The sequence below is a fragment of the Salmo salar genome, chromosome 12, assembly GCF_965601325.2.
Source record: "Salmo salar chromosome 12, fSalSal1, whole genome shotgun sequence".
Lineage (NCBI taxonomy): Eukaryota > Metazoa > Chordata > Actinopteri > Salmoniformes > Salmonidae > Salmo > Salmo salar.
Window position 1 is genome coordinate 90,732,908 of NC_138302.1, and position 21,170 is coordinate 90,754,077.

At 43.2% G+C, this 21,170-nt stretch overlaps 1 protein-coding gene across 2 annotated transcripts in view; it reads right to left on the reverse strand.

Moving 5' to 3' along the window:
- Positions 1 to 215: 215 nt before the first annotated feature.
- gnai2b (guanine nucleotide binding protein (G protein), alpha inhibiting activity polypeptide 2b) overlaps positions 216 to 21,170 on the reverse strand; it is a 94,808-nt gene continuing 73,853 nt past the window's right edge. For both annotated transcript variants that reach the window (XM_014133883.3, XM_014133882.3), the window contains 6 exons: positions 17,809 to 17,969; positions 13,568 to 13,696; positions 9,923 to 10,052; positions 6,751 to 6,904; positions 1,802 to 2,031; positions 216 to 1,355 (listed from right to left, as the gene is read on the reverse strand). In XM_014133883.3, coding sequence (XP_013989358.1) covers positions 1,841 to 2,031; positions 6,751 to 6,904; positions 9,923 to 10,052; positions 13,568 to 13,696; positions 17,809 to 17,969 — 765 coding nt within the window. In that variant the 3' untranslated portion in view covers positions 216 to 1,355; positions 1,802 to 1,840. The remainder of the gene's footprint in view (positions 1,356 to 1,801; positions 2,032 to 6,750; positions 6,905 to 9,922; positions 10,053 to 13,567; positions 13,697 to 17,808; positions 17,970 to 21,170) is intronic.

Genomic DNA, 21,170 nt, shown 5'->3' on the forward strand with positions numbered 1-21,170 from the left:
TATAGGATTACTGTATGGGGGATGAAGTGTTGTTTGGACGGTCGGTACAGTCCAATTTACATTTATGTACAATAGGATGTGCAATTTGTACCTTAAGGGCTGTGCTACTTACCTTTAAGACCCCAATAAAATGTTATTAGCTGTTAAATGGCATTTTTACGGTGGAATATGTACAAAAGTATATTACCCTAAAGACAGGCCAGGAGGATGGAAACTGACTTTATTTAAATTAAAACTTTATTTAAATTAAACAATAGTAGGACATTTAAACCATTTTAATATTTACCAAAAGACTATCATTGTTAATTTCTGTGCCATTATTGTGATCTATATTTTACCACTTCATCAGTCATGGGAATAGTATGGGAGTAGAAATAGCCCTAATTCACACTATGGAGAAAGCAAGTCTCTACAAGTAACAGGTATGAACAGATATCAAGGCACAAACATACTGCAAAAGACATGGATTTAAACAGAAAAAAAGGAAAGAAAGACAAATAATGTTAGGAAAGCACATCTATATTAAATATTGGTTAAAAATCTTTTATCCTCAAAATTGATACTTTTTTCTTAACTTTTTGTCATTATTTTCTAAAGGAATGTTACATTGTTTGTGAGAATTACAGAAATACAGCTATGATCATCTATGGACAGTCATGCAGAACGATAAGCGATATTATACAGCGAAGAATGTTGGCATCATGGTTGGGGTCAATTTTATTTCAATTCCAGTCAATTCAGGAAGTACATTGAAATTCCAATTCTCTTCAATGCTATTCAATGAAGAAAATTTGAAATTGGAATTTGGTTTCCATTCTGAATTGAATGGAATTAAAATGAAAGTGATCCCAACCCCTGTTGGCATTATGTAAACATTATCCCCCAAAAATTCCTCACAATTTATGTTCTCTCTCCATGCTTGTTTCCCTGTAAAAAATAAGCTTAATGCAATTTAAAGTTTCATAAAATGCAGACATCTGTTAAAGTAAAGTGAATGCATTTCTAACCTCTGATAATAGTTATAAACAATAAAGATACAAGCGAAAAATTATAAATCTGAGATCAAATTTAGACTTGCCAGATATCAATAAAAAAAGAGACACCTATCAAATTAAATATCTAACATACAAAGAAAATAAACAAAAACACAAAAACCACAAGCGGGAGAGGAGGACATGGCGGTTGAGAATCAGTGATTGTTGGAATAATTCTGCAAGGCTTTTTCCCCAACATCTCAGTCTGTTATGTTTGTTTCCATATAGAAAAGTGCCAGTACAGTGTGTCTGTGACGGTGGGGTGTCTGCCCACTCTCTCTCTCTCTATCCCCCAGGCAGCAGGCTCTCTGGGCTGTACTCCTGGAGGACATAGGTAGGAAAAGTCAGCTACCCCAGACATATAGCTGAGCAGATGTTAATTAAAGATGAGATGTGCAGTTTGTCTATTTTTACAGGTAAGACATGCATGGATTTTAAAAATGTGTCACATCTATGTTGTAGTGCCAAGTCAACCTAACCACCAGAAAAGAAATCACACCTCATGTATGCCTGGATTTTAACCTTTATTTAAAGCTTTTTCATAAAACTGTCCCCTTTTATTTTTTGGCAGATCTTCAGACAATTGCATTCTCTATCCTTAAAATACAGGATAAAATCTTGCTATGTCACAAAATTGCGCAGAACACAAGGCGCTAGTTAATTACCATATTGACTATTAAATCATTTTAACATGGCCATTTAGTGACCAAAAGAGACATCACTAACATTGGATTAGCTGTTTGGTTTTCCATAATCTTTGTGCTCACCTTAGCTCCTCCTCTGGCCCGCCTCCTCTGGGCCTGCCTCTAAAAGAGACCACAGTCCTTCAGGTTGTTCTTAATGATGACGTCGGTGACGGCGTCGAAAACAAACTGGACGTTCTTTGTGTCAGTGGCGCAGGTGAAGTGGGTGTAGATCTCCTTGGTGTCCTTCTTCTTGTTCAGGTCCTCAAACTTGGTCTGGATGTAACTGGCTGCCTCATCATATTTGTTGGCTCCTGAGTAGCGAGAGGTTAAAATGGTAAACAAAAAAACAAACAGTATAACATATAATGTGTGGCTGGACATTACAATGTAAGGATTGATTCCTTGATAAACTACTATTAATCAATTCTAAGTTGACATCTCTTGGAAATCGTCACTGGCAAGCTCAATATCCAAATCAAATCAAATTGTATTTGTCAAATGCGTCGAAAACAACAGGTGTAGTAGACCTTACCGTGAAATGCTTACTTACAAGCCCTTAACTCTACTTCTTGAACTGCATTGTTGGTTAAGAAAATATTTACTAAATACACAAAAGTAAAAAATAAAATAAAAAGTTACATAATAAAATAACAAAAACGAGACTATATACAGGGGGTACCGGTACCAAGTCAATGTGCAGGGGTACAGGTTAGTGGGGGGGGGGGGGGGGTGTCAATGTAAATAGTCCAGGTGGCCATTTGATTAACTGTTCAGCAGTCTTATGGCTTATGGGTAGAAGCTGTTAAGGAGCCTTTTGGATTTGGCACTCCGGTACCGTTTGCCATGCGATAGCAGAGAGAACAGTCTATTTGATAATTTTTTGGTGCTTCCTCTGACACCGCCTAGTATATAAGTCCTGGATGGCAGGAAGCTTGGCTCCAGTGATGTACTGGGCTGTACGCACTACCCTCTGTACTGCCCTATGGCCGGATGCCGAGCAGTTGCCATACCAGGCGGTGATGCAACCGGCCAGGATGCTCTCAATGGTGCAGCTATAAAACCTTTTGAGGATCTGGGAACCCGTGTCAAATCTTTTCAGTCTACTGAGGGGGCAAAGGCGTTGTCATGCCCTCTTCACGACTTTCTTGGTGTGTTTGGAGCATGATAGTTTGTTGGTGATGTGGACACCAAGGAACTTGAAACTCTCGACTCGCTCCACTACAGACCCATCAATGTGAATGGCCCTCCTTTTTCTGTATTCCACAATCATCGCCTTTGTCTTGCTCACGTTGAGGGAGAGGTTGTTGTCCTGGCACCACACTGCCAGGTCTCTGACCTCCTCCCTATAGGCTGTCTCATCACTGTCGGTGATCAGGCCTACCACTATAGTCGTCAGCAAACTTAACTTGTTGGGGATAGGGGGCAGTATTTGCATGGCCGGATAAAAAAACGTACCCGATTTAATCTGGTTACTACTCCTGCCCAGTAACTAGAATATGCATATAATTAGTAGATTTGGATAGAAACCACTCTAAAGTTTCTAAAACTGTTTGAATGGTGTCTGTGAGTATAACAGAACTCATATGGCAGTCAAAACCCTGAGACAAATCCTAACAGGAAATGGAAATCTGATGTGTGGAATCACTTCAAACCTTTGCCATTGAATCACACAGGGACTTATTAATCATTTAGCACTTCCTAAGGCTTCCACTAGATGTCGACAGTCTTTACAAAGTGGTTTGAGTCTTCTATGGTAGAAACTGACCCAAAGAGAGGCTTGGGAATTTGGTCACAGAGGGAGGGCTATTACTACTATGACGTGGGCGCCCATGGGAAACCTTTTGTTCCGAAACGTTTAGTAAGACAATGCAATCGTCCGCCTTGAATATTATTGAAGCTCTGGTTGAAAAAGGCCCTAAAGATTTACGTTATACAACGTTTGACATGTTTGAACAAACGTAAATATATATTTTTTGCACATTCGTGACGACAAGTCCCGCGCGCTTCAGTACATTATGAGTAGCCTTCGGAACGCGCTAACAAGAAGGAACTATTGGGACATAAATTATTAACTTTTTCGAACAAAACTACATTTGTTGTGGACCTGGGATTTCTGGAAGTGCCTTCTGATGAAGATAATCATAGGTAAGAGAATATTTACGATAGTATTTTTGATTTTAGATGGTTCCAAGATGGCGCTAACATGTATCGCCTAGCCTATTTTTCTGAGCATACCATGTCATTTATTGCAAAGTGTGATTTCCCAGTAAAGTTCTTTTTAAATCTGGCAATGCGGTTGCATTCACGAGATGTTAATCTATAATTCTTTGAATGACAATATAATATTTTAACAATGTTTTCGAATAGTAATTTTGTAAATTGTAGCGCTGATTCACCGGAAGCATTTGAGGGAAAATATTTTCTGAACGTCACGCGCCGATGTAAAATGCTGTTTTTATATACAAATATGAACTTTATCGAACAAAAAATGCATGTATTGTGTAACATGATGTCCTAGGAGTGTCATCTGATGAAGATTGTCAAAGGTTAGTGCTGCATTTAGCTGTGTTTTGGATATTTGTGATGCATCTAGTTGCTTTGAAAATGGCAGTGTGATTTTTTCTGGCAAGGTACTCTCCTAACATAATCTAATGTTTTGCTTTTGCTTTTGCTGTAAAGCCTTTTTGAAATCGGACAACGTGGTTCGATTCAGGAGAGGTGTATCTATAAAATGGTGTAAAATAGTCATATGTTTGAGAAATTGAAGTTATAGCATTTATGAGGTTTTGTATTTCGCGCGACGCGATTCCACTGGCTGTTGACTAGGGTGGGACGCAAACGTCCCACCTTGCCCAGACAGGTTAATGATGGTGTTGGAGTCGTGCATGGCCACGCAGTTGTGGATGAACAGGGAGTACAGGAGGGGACTAAGCACGGACCCCTGAGGGGTCCCGTGTTGAGGATCAGCTTGGCAGATGTGTTATTGGTTACCCTTACCGCCTGGGGCAGCCAGTAAGGAAGTCCAGGATCCAGTTACAGAGGGAGGTGTTTAGTCCCAGGGTCCTTAGCTTAGTGATGAGCTTTGTGGGCACTATGGTGGTGAACGCTGAGCTGTAGTCAATGAACAGCATTCTCACATAGGTGTTCCTTTTGTCCAAGTGAGAAAGGGCAGTGTGGGGTGCTATTGATATTGCGTCTTCTGTGGATCTGTTGGGGTAGTATGCAAATTGGAGTGGGTCTAGGGTTTCTGGGATGAGGGTGTTGATGTGAGCCATGACCAGCGTTTCAAAGCACTTCATGGCTACCGACATTAGTGCTACGGGTAGGTAGTCATTTAGGCAGGTTACCTTCGCTTTCGTGGGCACAGGGATTATGGTGGTCTGCTTGAAACATTTAGGTATTACAGACTCGGTCAGGGATAGGTTGAAAATGTCGGTGAAGACACTTGGCAGTTGGTCCGCGCATGCTCTGAGTACACATCCTGGTAATCCATCTGGCCCCGTGGCTCTGTGAATGTTGACCTGTTTAAAGGTCTTGCTCACAACAGCTATGGAGAGCATGATCACACAGTCGTCCAGAACAGCTGGTGCTCTCATGCATGCTTCAGTGTAGCTTGCCTCGAAGTGAGCATTAAATGCTTTTAGCCCGTATGCTAGGCTCGTGTCACTGGGCAGCTCGTGGCTGGGTTTCCCTTTGTAGTCCGTAATAGTTTTCAAGCCCTGCCACATCTGACGAGCATCAGAGCCGGTGTAGTAGGATTCAATCTTAGTCCTGTATTGATGCTTTGCCTGTTTGATGGTTCATCTGAGGGCATAGCAGGATTTCTTATAAGCGTCCGGATTAGTGTCCAGCTCCTTGAAAGCGGCAGCTCTAGCCTTTAGCTCGGTGTGGATGTTGCCTGTAATCCATGGCTTCTGGTTGGGATATGTACGTACAGTCCCTGTGGGGACAATGTCGTCAATGCACTTATTGATGAAACCGGTGACTGAGGTGGTATACTCCTCAATGCCATTGGCTGAATCCTGGAACATATTCCAGTCTGTGCTAGCAAAACAGCCCTGTAGCGTAGCATCCACGTCATCTGACCACTTCCGTATTGAGTGAGTTACTGGTACTTCCTGCTTTAGTTTTTGGTTGTAAGCAGGAATCAGGAGGATAGAATTATGGTCAGATTTTCCAAATGGAGGGCGAGGGAGAGATTTTGTATGCATCTCTGTGTGTTGAGTAAAAGTAGTCTAGAGTTTTTTTCCCTCTGTTTGCACATGTGACATGCTGGTAGAAATGAGGTAAAAGGGATTTAAGTTTTCCTGCATTAAAGTCCCCGGCCACTAGGAGCGCCGCTTCTGGAGGAGCATTTCCATGTTTGCTTATGGCCTTATACAGCTCGCTGAGTGCGGTCTTAGTGCCAGCATCGGTTTGTGGTGGTAAATAGACAGCTACGAATAAGATAGATGAAAACTCTCTTGGTAGATAGTGCGGTCTACTGCTTATCATGAGGTACTCTACCTCAGGCAAGTAATACCTCGAGACTTCCTTAATATTAGACATCGTGCACCAGCTGTTATTGACAAATAGACACACACCACCACCCCTCGTCCTACCGGACGTAGCAGTTCTGTCCTGCCGATGCACTGGAAAACCCAGCCAACTGTATATTATCCGTGTCATCTTTCAGCCACGACTCAGTGAAACATAAGATATTACAGTTTTTAAATGTCCCATCGGTAGGATAGTCTCGAACGGAGCTCATCCAGTATTCTCCCATATTCTCCCAGGCTCCCAGGGATTGCAAGTTGGCCAATAGAACGGATGGTAGATGCGGGTTACCCACTCGCTGACGAATTCTCACAAGGCACCCCAAACTCTGCCCCCAATATTATGCCACTGTTTCAATTTGCTGCTGCCAGAGCTACTACTGCTGCTGAAATAGCTATAGCCTCAACAATCACAACTACACTATTTCTCTGTCAGACTGTACTACAACCTGCTGTACGTTACAGTCCTACAGACACATTGGAAGGCTTCTCTACCTGTGTACTCGGGGTAGCAGATAGCCAGGGGGCTGCGTGTAATCTTCTCCTCAAACAGATCCTTCTTGTTGAGGAAGAGGATGATGGAGGTCTCTGTGAACCACTTATTGTTGCATATGGAATCAAACAGCTTCATGCTCTCATGCATCCGGTTCTGGTAGACAGATAGATGGGGAGAAATACTGGGTCACGTACAATTATTTACAGTTGAAGTCGGAAGTTTACATATACCTTAGCCAAATACATTTAAGTGTTTCACAACTCCTGACATTTAATCCTAGTAATAATAATAGTAGAGAGAATGATTTATTTCAGCTTGTATTTCTATCATCACATTCCCAGTGGGTCAGAAGTTTACATACACTCAAATAGTATTTGGTAGCATTTCCTTTAAATTGTTTAACTTGGGACAAACGTTTCGGGTAGCCTTCTACAAGCTTCCCACAATAACTTGGGTGAATTTTGGTACATTCCTCCTGACAGAGCTGGTGTAACTGAGTCAGGTTTGTAGGCCTCCTTGCTCACACACGCTTTTTACATTTACATTTTAGTCATTTAGCTGACGCTCTTATCCAGAGCGACTTACAATAGTGAATGCATACATTTCATCCATTTTTTTTTTTTGTACTGGCCCCCCGTGGGAATCGAACCCACAACCCTGGCGTTGCACACACCATGCTGGCATTGCAAACACCATGCTCTACCAACTGAGCCACAGGGAAGGACTGTAGGACTGTAACGTTTTCAGTTCTGCCCACAAACTTTCTATAGGATTAAGATCGGGGCTTTGTGATGGCCCCTACCTTGACCTTGTTGTCCTTAAGGCATTTTGCCACAACTTTGGAAGTATGCTTGGTGTCATTGTCCATTTGGAAGACCCATTTGCGACCAAGCTTTAACTTCCTGACTGATGTCTTGAGATGTTGCTTCAATATATCCACATAATTTTCTTCCCTCATGATGCCATCTATTTTGTGAAGTGCACCAGTCCCTCCTGCAGCAAGCACCCCCACAACATGATGCTGCCACCCCCGTGCTTCATGGTTGGGATGGTGTTCTTCGGCTTGCAAGCTTCCCCCTTTTTCGCACTAAAGTACGTTCATCTCTAAGAGACAGAATGCGTCTCCTTCCTGAGCGGTATGACGGCTGCGTGGTCCCATGGTGTTTATACTTGCGTACTATTGTTTGTAGAGATGAACGTAGTACCTTCAGGCGTTTGGAAATTGCTCCCAAGGATGAACCAGACTTGTAGAGGTCTACAATTTCTTTCTGAGGTCTTGGCTGATTTCTTTTGATTTCCCCATGATGTCAAGCAAAGAGGCACTAAGTTTGAAGGTAGGCCTTGAAATACATCCACAGGTACACCTCCAATTGACTCAAATTATGTAAATTAATCTATCAGAAGCTTCTAAAGCCATGACATCATTTTCTGGAATTTCCCAAGCTGTTTAAAGGCACAGTCACCTTAGTGTATGTAAACTTCTGACCCACTGGAATTGTGATACAGTGGATTATAAGTTAAATAATCTGTCTGTAAACAATTGTTGGAACAATTACTTGTGTCATGTACAAAGTAGATGTTCTAACCGACTTGCCAAAACTATAGTTTATTAACAAGAAATTTGTGGAGGGCTGAAAAACGAGTTTTAATGACTCCAACCTAAGTATATGTAAACTTCCGACTTCAACTGTATATATACACTAGATGACTGATAAGGTGCATTGTGTTGAAGCCACTGTGCCTCCATCTTGGCACTCCCCCACAAGAGTAAAACAAATATTTAGGAAGCTATAGAAAGCATTTACATAACTTTTTGCCACATGTATTCTATTACAGACACCTTAACACATACTTTTAATTAATATTATGTGATCTAAACATACAATGCGTCTCCCACCAGCATTTTCCTTAAAGTATTTTGATTACAAATATTTACTGTCCACACTACAACAATAAAATACCTAAATCTTGTAATTTTGACCTTGAAACATTTAATTCAAATACTGTAGAATTCCATTCATTCCTAAATTGCCTGGCTGGGCTGATGAGAGTGGATTGCGCAGTCACATGGAACAGAGTAAATAGGCATTTTAACATCATAGATTTAGCCGGTGGTAACTTGTGGAATAGACACTGGCTGGAATGTGATTTTAACCAATCAGCATTCAGGATTAGACCCACCCATTGTATAAATACATCCCATAGGGCAGCGCACAATTTGCCAAGAGTGGTCCGGGTTAGGGGAGAGTTTGGCCGGGGTAGGCCTTCATTGTAAAATAATAATTTGTTCTTAACTGACTTGCCTAGTTAAATAAAGGTTAAACATGGTGACGTCACATCCAAAGACATGAACTAAAGGATAAAACATAGAGGTTGCCACAAGGGGACAGTAATGCCTCATTTTAAATCTAGCTGTATAGGGTAGTGGTACAGTATGTCTTTTGTGAATGTCTATGCTTTCTTCTTTCTCACTGCAGTAGTGGAGATAGATGGAGAAGCTGAGAGTGTGTCTGTGTGGTGTGAGGGGGATGGTGAGAGGAAACATATTGTTCAAGCAGACTGTTAAAAATAGATTCATGTGCTGTATAAAAAAAGGACTCACTGAAAGGAAGTAAAACAGTGAACATCCATAGAAGTAAACCAACGGCCTATTTGCTCCTAAGAATTTGTGAGCTATAACATATCAACAAGACTATTGAATTAATGTGGGATAAAGTTGTTACACTCTCTCACAAAATGCAGTGTCTGTGAGGTAGGATGGTTCCTCCCATCAAGTATTTGTCCTGTACTTACATAAGTGGTGCATTGATTGGGTGCTTGACACCACAGTGAGGAAAACAAATGGCTCGTTGCACAGAAATTAGATGATATCTAAGCAGCTTGAACCAGTCCACAGGTTAAGTTATCAACCCACACTTCAGTAAGCAGTGTGTGCAGTATATCACGTACACCCCTATATAATAAAATATATCTAATCTAATAGCCTATTCCAGTGCACATATCTTGTTAAACAAAATGTAGAGAAGTAATATTTGCTTGATAATATGTAAAGTATATGGATGTTTTGTTACCAGATGACAAGTATACGTATGACCAGTTGATAATGTGTGCATCACAGAAATATTGTCTATTTCCAAGGTGTGGATAAGATAGGTGACTCTTCCTCCTCACCATCTCCTCATCCTCAGCCAGCACCAGGTCATAAGCACTCAGCGCCACACAGAAGATGATGGCTGTGACTCCTTCAAAGCAGTGGATCCATTTCTTCCTCTCTGAGCGCTGGCCGCCCACGTCAAACATCCTGTAGGAGAGAGGTGGAGAGAGGGATGAGTGGAAAGAGAGAGAGAGAGCGGGAGAGAGAGGTGGAGATATGTATGAGGGTAAAGAGAGAGAGAGGAATGAGAGAGGGATGAGGGTAAAGCGGGAGAGAGAGGTTGAGAGATGGATGAGGAGAAAGAGAGAGAGGGAGAGATAGGTTGAGAGATGTATGAGGAGAAAGAGGGAGAGAGAGGATGGAGAGATGGATGAGGGTAAAGAGGGAGAGAGGATGGAGAGAGACATGAAGGTAGTAACACCGAAAAAGAAAGAGAGAAAAGACAAGGTGAAGTACAGAGAGGAGAGAAGTAGAGAAGAAAAAGTGTGATAAGGGGATGAAAGATATAGAGAAAGTGAGGGTGACATTCCATCTCAGGCTATGCATTAACATTTCATGAGGTTGTTCTGAGTACAAAGGCAGCTGGGGAGAGAGACAGACAGAGATCCATTAGATACGCTGGACCGTGATAAAAGACTACAGGGTCAACACTGCTACAGGAAGCCCTCAGGGGCCATATGTATCAAGCGTCTCAAGGTAGGAGTGCTGATCTAGGATCAGGTTCCCCTCTGTCCATGCAATCACATTCATTTTGATCTGAAAGGGAAAACTGCTTCTAAATCAGCACTTCTACTCTGAGATGCTTGACTTCTACTCTGAGTGTTCAGACGCTTGAACACTGGAGACACATTAGACTGTTACACCAGGTGTCTACCAGAAGAACTGGGTAAAGGAACTGGGAGAGAGATGACGAGGCTCTACCACGTGAGCCCACCACACAGATGAGGTGACATTGGTTATTAGGGAAGGCAGGCGCTGAGGTCATACCCCTGCTTGAGCTGTGATTAGTGCGAACAACACAGCCTTTCTATCACACGTTAATGGACATTGATGTGAAGGTAGATTCTATCGAGCTGACCCACTATTCCGCATAGAGCTTCAACCTGCAACAAACTGGGCTTTCACAGGCTCAGACATACAAGATTAAGATGACCTAGTTTAGAACTGAGTGACAGGTTTGACTGTCCCATGACTCTGTCAACAACCCAAATGTCAATAATTTGGCATGGAATAATCTGTACCCGTATTTTGTTATCATCCACAGTCTTTGGCAATGTTCTTGAAATTTCCATTGTGAACGAGTGTGTATTTCCCATGTACAGGTTCACCAAGACCAGTGTGTATTTAAAGGGACTGTGTCCAGTATGCTTCATTAGTTTGAGGTATTCATTTCAGAATGGGTAGTGTGCTGTAATGCAGCTGTTGCTGTTCTGCCTCTGTGGGGAATGGACTCAGGGAGAGAGTGGATGGGTCATAGAGAACAATATTACTTAACGTGCTTCTACACCTGCATTGCTTGCTGTTTGGGGTTTTAGGCTGGGTTTCTGTACAGCACTTTGAGATATCAGCTGATGTAAGAAGGGCTATATAAATACATTTGATTTGAACAGGGTCACAGCAAATGAGGAGAGAGCATGGACAGTAATGTAAAAAATATAAACGGACAAAAGCACTGACATCTCCGGTGAGTGGAGACTGCTGATAGACATGATTGTGGAGCTTAGGAACATGGCAGCCAAAGTGACAGCCAGTGAGAGACAGGTGGAGGAGCTGAAGACAGAGGTGATGGACCAGAGAGTGGAGCATCATTAAGACTGAACTGCATTTATACAAGGACAAAGTAAAGGAACTGGAGAACAAGATCACTGCCCAAACCGCAGACATGTCCACCATGGGACCCAGACTCAGTGCCAATGAGAAAGAGCTGGTGGAACTGAGGAGAGAGAATGCAGGTCGAACTAAGGTAGCGTTCTCTGCTGCTTTAAATAATCACCATGGACCCTTCAATACTGAAATCTCACTGGTCTACACAATGAAATCACAAACATTGGGCAAGCCTACAGCCCTACTACTGGGATCTTCACAGTCCCAGTGAGAGGAGTGTACTAGACAGACTATTTGCATTGCCCCCCCCCCCCCCCCGCAATGTTGCATTGCTCCCTTTACGCTGCTGCTACTCTCTGTTATTATCTATGCATAGTCACTTTAATAACTCTACCTACATGTACATATTACCTCGACTAACCAGTGCCCCTGCACATTGACTCTGTACTCGTAGCCCCCTGTATATAGCCTCGCTATTGTTATTTTACTGCTCTACCTGTTGTATTGACTACTTCAGATTCACATTGATGAATTTTAACACTGTAGCACTGGTGAGTGCATTCTTGTATAAGAATGACCAGTGTCTAATGTGGTCAGACCAATAGCCATGGAGGCTTTCAGTATCTAACCAATGCAGTGACTTTGGAGCTGGAGAACGGGGACTTGGTCTACATGCGTCTCCCACCAGGCATCCGGGTCAGGCAATCGGGTCTATGGTGATCGCGATAATCACAGCAGCTTCAGTGGCTTCCTGCTCTTCTCTTTGTGAGGAGAACAACACACAAGCTCTAATGACAGAAACATTACTAGAGAATATGGAGAAAGTAACACAAAATAAACAAACACTATTTTAGTATGTCTTCTTTTCACTATCTCTCCCTCAACCAAATGTCTCAGTTGTCATTTCTATGCCATTCATTCATTCTGTTGTTATTTTCCTGGAGATGAGTTTCCATAGCTACAGCCAACAGGACAGAGATATAAAGAGGTGACTCTTTTCTTATCAATTGTCTCCATGTAATGTTCATCCCAGACAACGTGTCTGTGAGGCTGTGACGGAAGGTAAATGTCAGCCTCGCGCAGCGCAGCGCTCTGAGTTTATCTGGAACTTGGTCACTGTGGACTCATGTCAGACCACTCAGACAGACAGACGGACAGGCAGGCAGGCAGGCAGAGACAGGCAGAGGCAGACACACAAACAGGCAGACAGGAATGGTCCGATTTATCACCATGTTTCCCATCGTCTATCTGGCTGTTAAAAGCACTGAAGCTTGAACAGATCTCCCATTGTATCAGATGTACTTGATAAACAGTGTTACATCTGCCTCAGGCTGCTCACAGCCAGGAGGTAGAGGGTGTCTCACAACACTTCCTGGTCAGCCATATGCACATGCCATATAAGAAACGCACATGTAGTACACACACAAACCATACACGCTCTTAGAAAAAAAGGTGCTATCTAGTACCTTAAAGGGTTCTTCGTCTGTCGCCATAGGAGAACCCTTTGAAGAACCCTTTTTGGTTGCAGGTAGAACCCTTTTGGGTTCCATGTAGAACCCTTTCTACAGAGGATTCTACATGGAACCCAAAATAGTTCTACCTGGAACAAAAAATAGTTATCCTATGGGGACAGCCAAAGAACCCTTTTGGAACCTTTTTTCATCCACAGCAAGTTAAAAACAAGGGGACAGAGGGAATAGACCAGGTCTCTCTATATTTGTGCACTGGATACATTTTGTTTTCTCAATGTAATGTTTGCCCCTGTCCCAATACACAAAGTCATCCAGATATAGAGACTGACACTACTCAGGTTTCAGGTTTGTTCTAAGAGCCCTTACTTGAAGTGCAGGTCCTTGAAGGTGAAGTGTGTCTCCACGATGCCGGTGGTCTTCACTCTGGTCCGCAGCACGTCCTGCTGTGTGGGGATGTAGTCTGATTTGGCTATCCTCTCCATTTCGTTCAGGTAGCTGTGAGGACCACACACACAGGATGATGATGATGATGATGAGGGGCGACACACACACACACACACACACACACACACACACACACACACACACACACACACACACACACACACACACACACACACACACACACACACACACACACACACACACACACATCCAAGCAGAGGCACTCAAGCAGATACACCACAGCTGTTGTCTGTTGTTGTGTTTTAGCACAACAGTGATTCTGGATTGGTTCTGTTTGGTTCATGCACGACCACAGAGTCCATGTGTTCTGTGTTTGTGTATGATACGTCTCTCTCTCTCAACTTTTCTCAAAGGGAACATTTCTATGGCAACACACATCACTTCAAAGGGTTTTTACCAATGATGTATATAAACCCTGGATTGCTGACGCTATGTATTGGCCATTGAAAGTCTTTGAAGCCACCGGTCGGCCATATTGGCACTCCTCAGTAGGAACAGTACTCCACAGGAATGAATGGAATTCTACAGTATTTCAATTAAATGTTTCCAAGGACAAAAATACATGTATTTAAGTATTTTGTTGTTGTTGTGGGGATAGTAACATTAGTACCCTAACAAAAAAATATACTTTAAGAAAAATGTTTCTACATATTTTCATATTATGTTTAGCTCACATAATATAATTTAAAAGTATGCAAGTGTCTGTAATAGATCAAACATGTAAAAAATGTATGTAGACATTAATGAATTCATTTTCATAGCTTCCAAATAATTTTTTACCAAGATGGCTGCACAGTGGCTTCAATACAGCGCCCCCTGTCAGTCATCCACGGTTTATACACATCATTGGTTTTTATGCATGACATTTTAAGCATTATGGAAAGCAAAATGGGTAATTTGAGCTGCAATCCATGATGGGTAGAATTCCCAGAGCTGTCAATGGGAGTTAAAATGAGATCAGCCGCTCAAATCGAAAATCTAAATCAAATGTATTTGTCACATGCGCCGAATACAACAGGTGTAGACTTTACCGTGAAATGCTTACTTACGAGCTCTTTCCCAACAATGTAGAGTTAAAAAGAACAATTTGCAAATAAAAAAAGAAAATAGTAACACAATAAAATAACAATAACGAGACTATATACAAGGAGTACCGGTACCTAGTCAATGTGCAGGGGTACGAGGTATTTGAGGTAATTGAGGTGATATGTCGGTAGTGGTAAAAGTGACAAGGCAATCAGCATAGATAATAAACAGAGTAGCAGCAGCGTATGTGAAGAGTGAGAAAGTGTGTCTATGTGTGAGTGGCGTCAATATGCATGTGTGTTTTGTGCATGTCAGCATATATAGTGTGTGAGTCTGTTTGTCTGTGTGTGTTGAAGTGTCAGTGTAGTGTGTATGTGTGGGTAGAGTCCAGTGATTGTGCATAGAGCCAGGGGGGTCAATAAAAAAAGGGGGGTAGCCATTTAATTAACTGTACAGCAGTCCAATGGCTTTGAGGTAGAAGCTGTTTAGGAGCCTTTTGGTCACAGACTTCGCGATCCGGTACAGCTTGCCGTGCGGTAGCAGAGAAAACAGTCTATGACTTGGGTGACTGGAGTCTTCGACAATGTTTTGGACTTTCCTCTGACACCGCCTAGTATATAGGTCCTGGATGGCAGGAAGCTTGGCCCCAGTGATGTACTGGGCCATACGCACTACCCTCTGTTGCACCTTACAGATGCCGAGCAGTTACCATACCAGGCGGTGATGCACCCAGTCAAGATGCTCTCGATGGTGCACCTGTAGAACTTTTTGAGGATCTAGGGACCCATGCCAAATCTTTTCAGTCTCCTGGGGGGAAAAGGTGTTGTCGTGCCCTCTTCACAATTGTCTTGGTGTGTTTGGATCATGATAGTTTGTTGGTGATGTGGACACCAAGAAACTTGAAATTCTCAAACTATTTCACTACAGCCCCATCGATGCTAATGGGAGCCTGTTCGGTCACCATGGAGTTGAGTTTAGTCTAGTAGTCTAGTCTAGAGTTGAGTGTTATGTCAGGTTTCACACATCAGCAGATGGGAGAGGAGATGAGAGCAGTAGAGGAGATGAGAATCTAGACACAGACCTCCTCTGTTACCGTCAATCAGTACACAATACCATCATACATCAGTCTAATGGGAGGCTGGCCAGAGGTTTAACACACTCCTGATTAAACCTGATATGAGACAGACAAGCCACCAATCAATCTAACTGCCACTGTGATTGCATCAGGGTAAACACCCAGTCATCTCTGTGATCCGACCTTTAAGAATCAACTCATTCTCTTAATGTGTTTGTAATGTTATTAAAAAGGAAATTGGCAGACAAAGCAGAGTTGTTAAGCTGTATGCAAAGTAGACAGGGTTTTGTTTTCCAGGTTGAATAAAAAGTAAATGAGCAGCAGGAGGAGATAGAGAGTAGCTCTAACTGGTGTTGGTCTCCAACGAGCAGCAGGAGGAGATAGAGAGTAGCTCTAACTGGTGTTGGTCTCCAACGAGCAGCAGGAGGAGATAGAGAGTAGCTCTAACTGGTGTTGGTCTCCAACGAGCAGCAGGAGGAGATAGAGAGTAGCTCTAACTGGTGTTGGTCTCCAACGAGCAGCAGGAGGAGATAGAGAGTAGCTCTAACTGGTGTTGGTCTCCAACGAGCAGCAGGAGGAGATAGAGAGTAGCTCTAACTGGTGTTGGTCTCCAACGAGCAGCAGGAGGAGATAGAGAGTAGCTCTAACTGGTGTTGGTCTCCAACGAGCAGCAGGAGGAGATAGAGAGTAGCTCTAACTGGTGTTGGTCTCCAACGAGCAGCAGGAGGAGATAGAGAGTAGCTCTAACTGGTGTTGGTCTCCAACGAGCAGCAGGAGGAGATAGAGAGTAGCTCTAACTGGTGTTGGTCTCCAACGAGCAGCAGGAGGAGATAGAGAGTAGCTCTAACTGGTGTTGGTCTCCAACGAGCAGCAGGAGGAGATAGAGAGTAGCTCTAACTGGTGTTGGTCTCCAACGAGCAGCAGGAGGAGATAGAGAGTAGCTCTAACTGGTGTTGGTCTCCAACGAGCAGCAGGAGGAGATAGAGAGTAGCTCTAACTGGTGTTGGTCTCCAACGAGCAGCAGGAGGAGATAGAGAGTAGCTCTAACTGGTGTTGGTCTCCTGGTCACATTTATTTGTAGTGGTAGCGTGAGGGTGCGTGTGCAGGTTGCATACTGAGTGAACTAGAGGGAGGTAAGGAGGGAGGGAGGTGGGTGGGTTATATTGAGAATCATTGAGCATACCACTCCTTCAAGGGAGTTGTTGACATTGAAGGTCATGGAGTTGTTGTCATGTTGTGTTGCTGCCAGGTTGTGTTGTTGTCATGTTGAGTTGTTGTCATGTGTTGCTGCCAGGTTGTGTTGTTGTCATGTTGTGTTGATGTCATGTTGTGTTGTTGTCATGTTGTGTTGTGTTGCTATTGTTGTCATGTTGTGTTGCTGTCATGTTGTGTTGTTGTCATGTTGTGTTGCTGCCATGTTGTGTTGCTGTCATGTTGTGTTACTGTCATGTTGTGTTGTTGTGTTGTTGTCATGTTGTGTTGATGTTGTATTGATGTTGTGTTGTGTTGCTGTCGTGTTGTGTTACTGTCATGTTGTGCTGTTGTCATGTTGTGTTGCTGCCATGTTGTGATGTTGTGTTTCTGTCATGTTGTGTTACTGTCATGTTGTGTTGCTGTCATGTTGTGTTATTGTCATGTTGTGTTGTTGTCATGTTGTGTTGTTGTCATGTTGTGTTGCTGCCATGTTGTTTTGTCATGTTGGGTTGCTGTCATGTTGTGTTGCTGTCATGTTGTGTTGCTATGTTGTGTTGCTATGTTGTGTTGCTATGTTGTGTTGCTGTCATGTTGTGTTGCTGTCATGTTGTGTTGCTGTCATGTTGTGTTGCTGTCATGTTGTGTTGCTGCCATGTTGTGTTGCTGCCATGTTGTGTTGTTGTCTTAGGTCTCTCTTTATCTAGTGTTGTGGTGTCTCTTTTATCACAATGTGCGTTTTGTCCTACATTTATTTATAATCTCAGCCCCCGTCCCACAGGAGGCCTCTTGCTAGGCTTCATTGTAAATAAGAATTTGTTCATAATTGAAACACACTATGTCTACTCACTATGCGGCTGAGTCGTTGAGCTGGTACTCCCGGGAGCGCGTGAAGCAGCCTTGCACCCCGCTGTCGGCCCACAGGCGGCGGATCACTTTGGACAGGTCGTCGGGCAGGATGCCCTGCGCCTCAGCAGCAGCCGACAGGGCAAAGAGCTGGCGGGCATCGTCCTGCAGGGGACGGGAGGGGACAGGAGAGGGACATTATGGGCAAAGCTAGGAGGCTGCAAGGTACCACGTACCACAGTACTAGGGAACAGTTATTACTACAGACACAGAGGTAGAGGGCTAATGTTTAAATCTGAGGAGGGAGGGAGAACCCATATTATCACCAAATGTACAGCCAACAGTCAGTCAAACTTTTGTTTTTTTAGAGCAGTGAGGTATGGCTGTGTGTAAGGACCTCTGGGGAGAGGATTTGACAAAGCAAGCACATCTACAGTGATGATGGAAGATCTCATCATAAATCGTTAAAGGGTCTCTCTAGCCATAAGAGACAATGATTGAGTGAAGCAGATTAAACTAATACATATTGGGTTGTTTTGACAGGTGGCCAATGAGGCCAGGTAATCTACACTGTGTGGATGGCTAATATGGGAGATATATTGGTGTCTGTGGACAAGGCGTCTGGATGATAAATAATGTAGTGTTGTAATAAAGTGTGCCAGTGGAAGCCAGTGGCAGGCAGGATATATATTTCCTCTGGGTGTTTCTCCCTCTACCATCTGTGTACTGCAGTGGAGGCTGCTGAGGGGAGGATGGCTCATAATAATGACTGGAACGGAGCAAATGGAATGGAATCAAACCATTCCACTTATTCTGCTCCAGCCATTACCATGAGCCTGTCCTCCCCAATTAAGGGGCCACCAGACTCCCATGGTGTAGTGTAAATAGACAGGGATGATTGGCGTGATAGCGATGATGACACAGCACAGTTCAGTCGCCAATGTGAAGATAATGAGTTTAGTTTAGTTTAGTTTATTAGGATGTGTGCAGCAGCTACTCTTTCTGGGGTCCACACAGAACATACATATACATGACAGAGTACAGAACAGTTATAGACAAGAACAACATAAGAGAACCAGACTCCTCCATGCCCAGAGACTCAGCAGAGCAGACGGATGAACAGCTGGCTAAGCTCAGAGAACCAGACACCTCCATGCCCAGAGACTCAGCAGAGCAGACGGATGAACAGCTGGCTAGGCTCAGAGAACCAGACACCTCCATGCCCAGAGACTCAGCAGAGCAGACGGATGAACAGCTGGCTAGGCTCAGAGAACCAGACACCTCCATGCCCAGAGACTCAGCAGAGCAGACGGATGAACAGCTGGCTAAGCTCAGAGAACCAGACACCTCCATGCCCAGAGACTCAGCAGAGCAGACGGATGAACAGCTGGCTAGGCTCAGAGAACCAGACTCCTCCATGCCCAGAGACTCAGCAGAGCAGACGGATGAACAGCTGGCTAAGCTCAGAGAACCAGACACCTCCATGCCCAGAGACTCAGCAGAGCAGACGGATGAACAGCTGGCTAGGCTCAGAGAACCAGACACCTCCATGCCCAGAGACTCAGCAGAGCAGACGGATGAACAGCTGGCTAAGCTCAGAGAACCAGACACCTCCATGCCCAGAGACTCAGCAGAGCAGACGGATGAACAGCTGGCTAGGCTCAGAGAACCAGACACCTCCATGCCCAGAGACTCAGCAGAGCAGACGGATGAACAGCTGGCTAGGCTCAGAGAACCAGACACCTCCATGCCCAGAGACTCAGCAGAGCAGACGGATGAACAGCTCTGCATACTGTCCACTGAGCCAACACCTCTCCACCCACACACACATACAGTATGCAGATCTGCTGTGTCACCTGTTTCCATAATAGCAAATTAGCAAAGCTCAAATTGAATAATCAATCAATTTAGTGAACTGGAACAAAATGGTCATAAATGTACAGTTCAATTTGAGACTGGGAGTGCAGTTCACAGAGGATATTTTGCCATGTTTTCAGCATCTTTCTCTGGATTTGAAATGACAAAGCAAATGAAATGACACAGCATATGGAGGCTCGATTTCCTCTCCCTGGGAACTGGGCTTACGATGACTCATTGAGCCAATTCTGGGCACCAGTACCCGTGTGTGTGTGCATCCGTGCATGCCTGCGTGTACGAGTGTGTGTGTGTGTCTATGCAATGTTCTATGTGTGTTCTTGTGCATCACTGTCTAAAGTATGCATACATGTTGGCTGTTGTCTAATGTACTGTATGAGAGTATGTTTGTGGCAGCCGGTGAGCTAAATGCCTGCATAGGAAGCAGAGCAAGTATCAATACGTCCAGTGGCATGAACGATGGTCTGAGGACACAGAGGTGTGTACCCATCCATCCTCCCGTAATGACCACGGCAGCCTCTCTCCTCAGCCCTGTATCCCTGTTAGACCCTCAGGCCATGCAGGAGACTAGATTACAGTAATAAAGCGCATTCACCCATCCTCCAGCTATAGACTCAAGACTGAAGCCCTCTGACATATACTGCAATACACTGGAGCTTCCTAAAAATGTGTTAGCCCTCTTTGAGAAACATGTTGACAGTTTGATCACAGTATGGATGGGCATTTCAAATGTTTTGTCTGTTTGAGTACTACCATATTTTTTTGTTATATACTTGAGTACTCTAATGGAAAAATATATATTTTAGGAAAACATTTTTAAAAATATGGGCATTTATCAATACCAACAGTGCGTAACAATGCTTAATTTATTATAACCATTACAGATAAATCCTAATTGCTAAATTACCCCATATATATTCACTCAAAAAATAAAGGTGCCATTTTAGATTCATTATATTATACCGTGGAACACAATCTTCAAAAAGGTACTAACCAGCAATGTGGGGCTTGCTTGTAGAAGCCTATGACTGTGAAATGGCATAGCCTTGTTTTGTTAATTTAGCAGACAAGACGCTCTTATTTCACAAGCCCTTATCACAGTCAAGACACACCTATGTTATAGTAAAAAACATGTAACAGAATAAAATAGAACAAGTGACACAGATCTCGCATGTGGAAAAGTTATTATCAAAGATTTGAAATAGGGCTACATTTCACGAGGTAAAAATAAATTAATCTGGATTACAAAACTAAATGTCGATATACAGACGTTCGATTTAGTTTATTCTGCCTGTTCTTTGGACTTTTCCAAATGGATTAACAATTCAACATTGAACACTGAATTACGTGAATTACGGCCACTACATCAGATTGGTGAGTAGGCCTAGGTTTAATGATTCTGATGAAAATACGCGATACTCGTTAGGGTTGTGCAAAGGAAACAAAACATGAAGCGGATTTAACTTATTTTGGAATACAGCCCTAATGTAG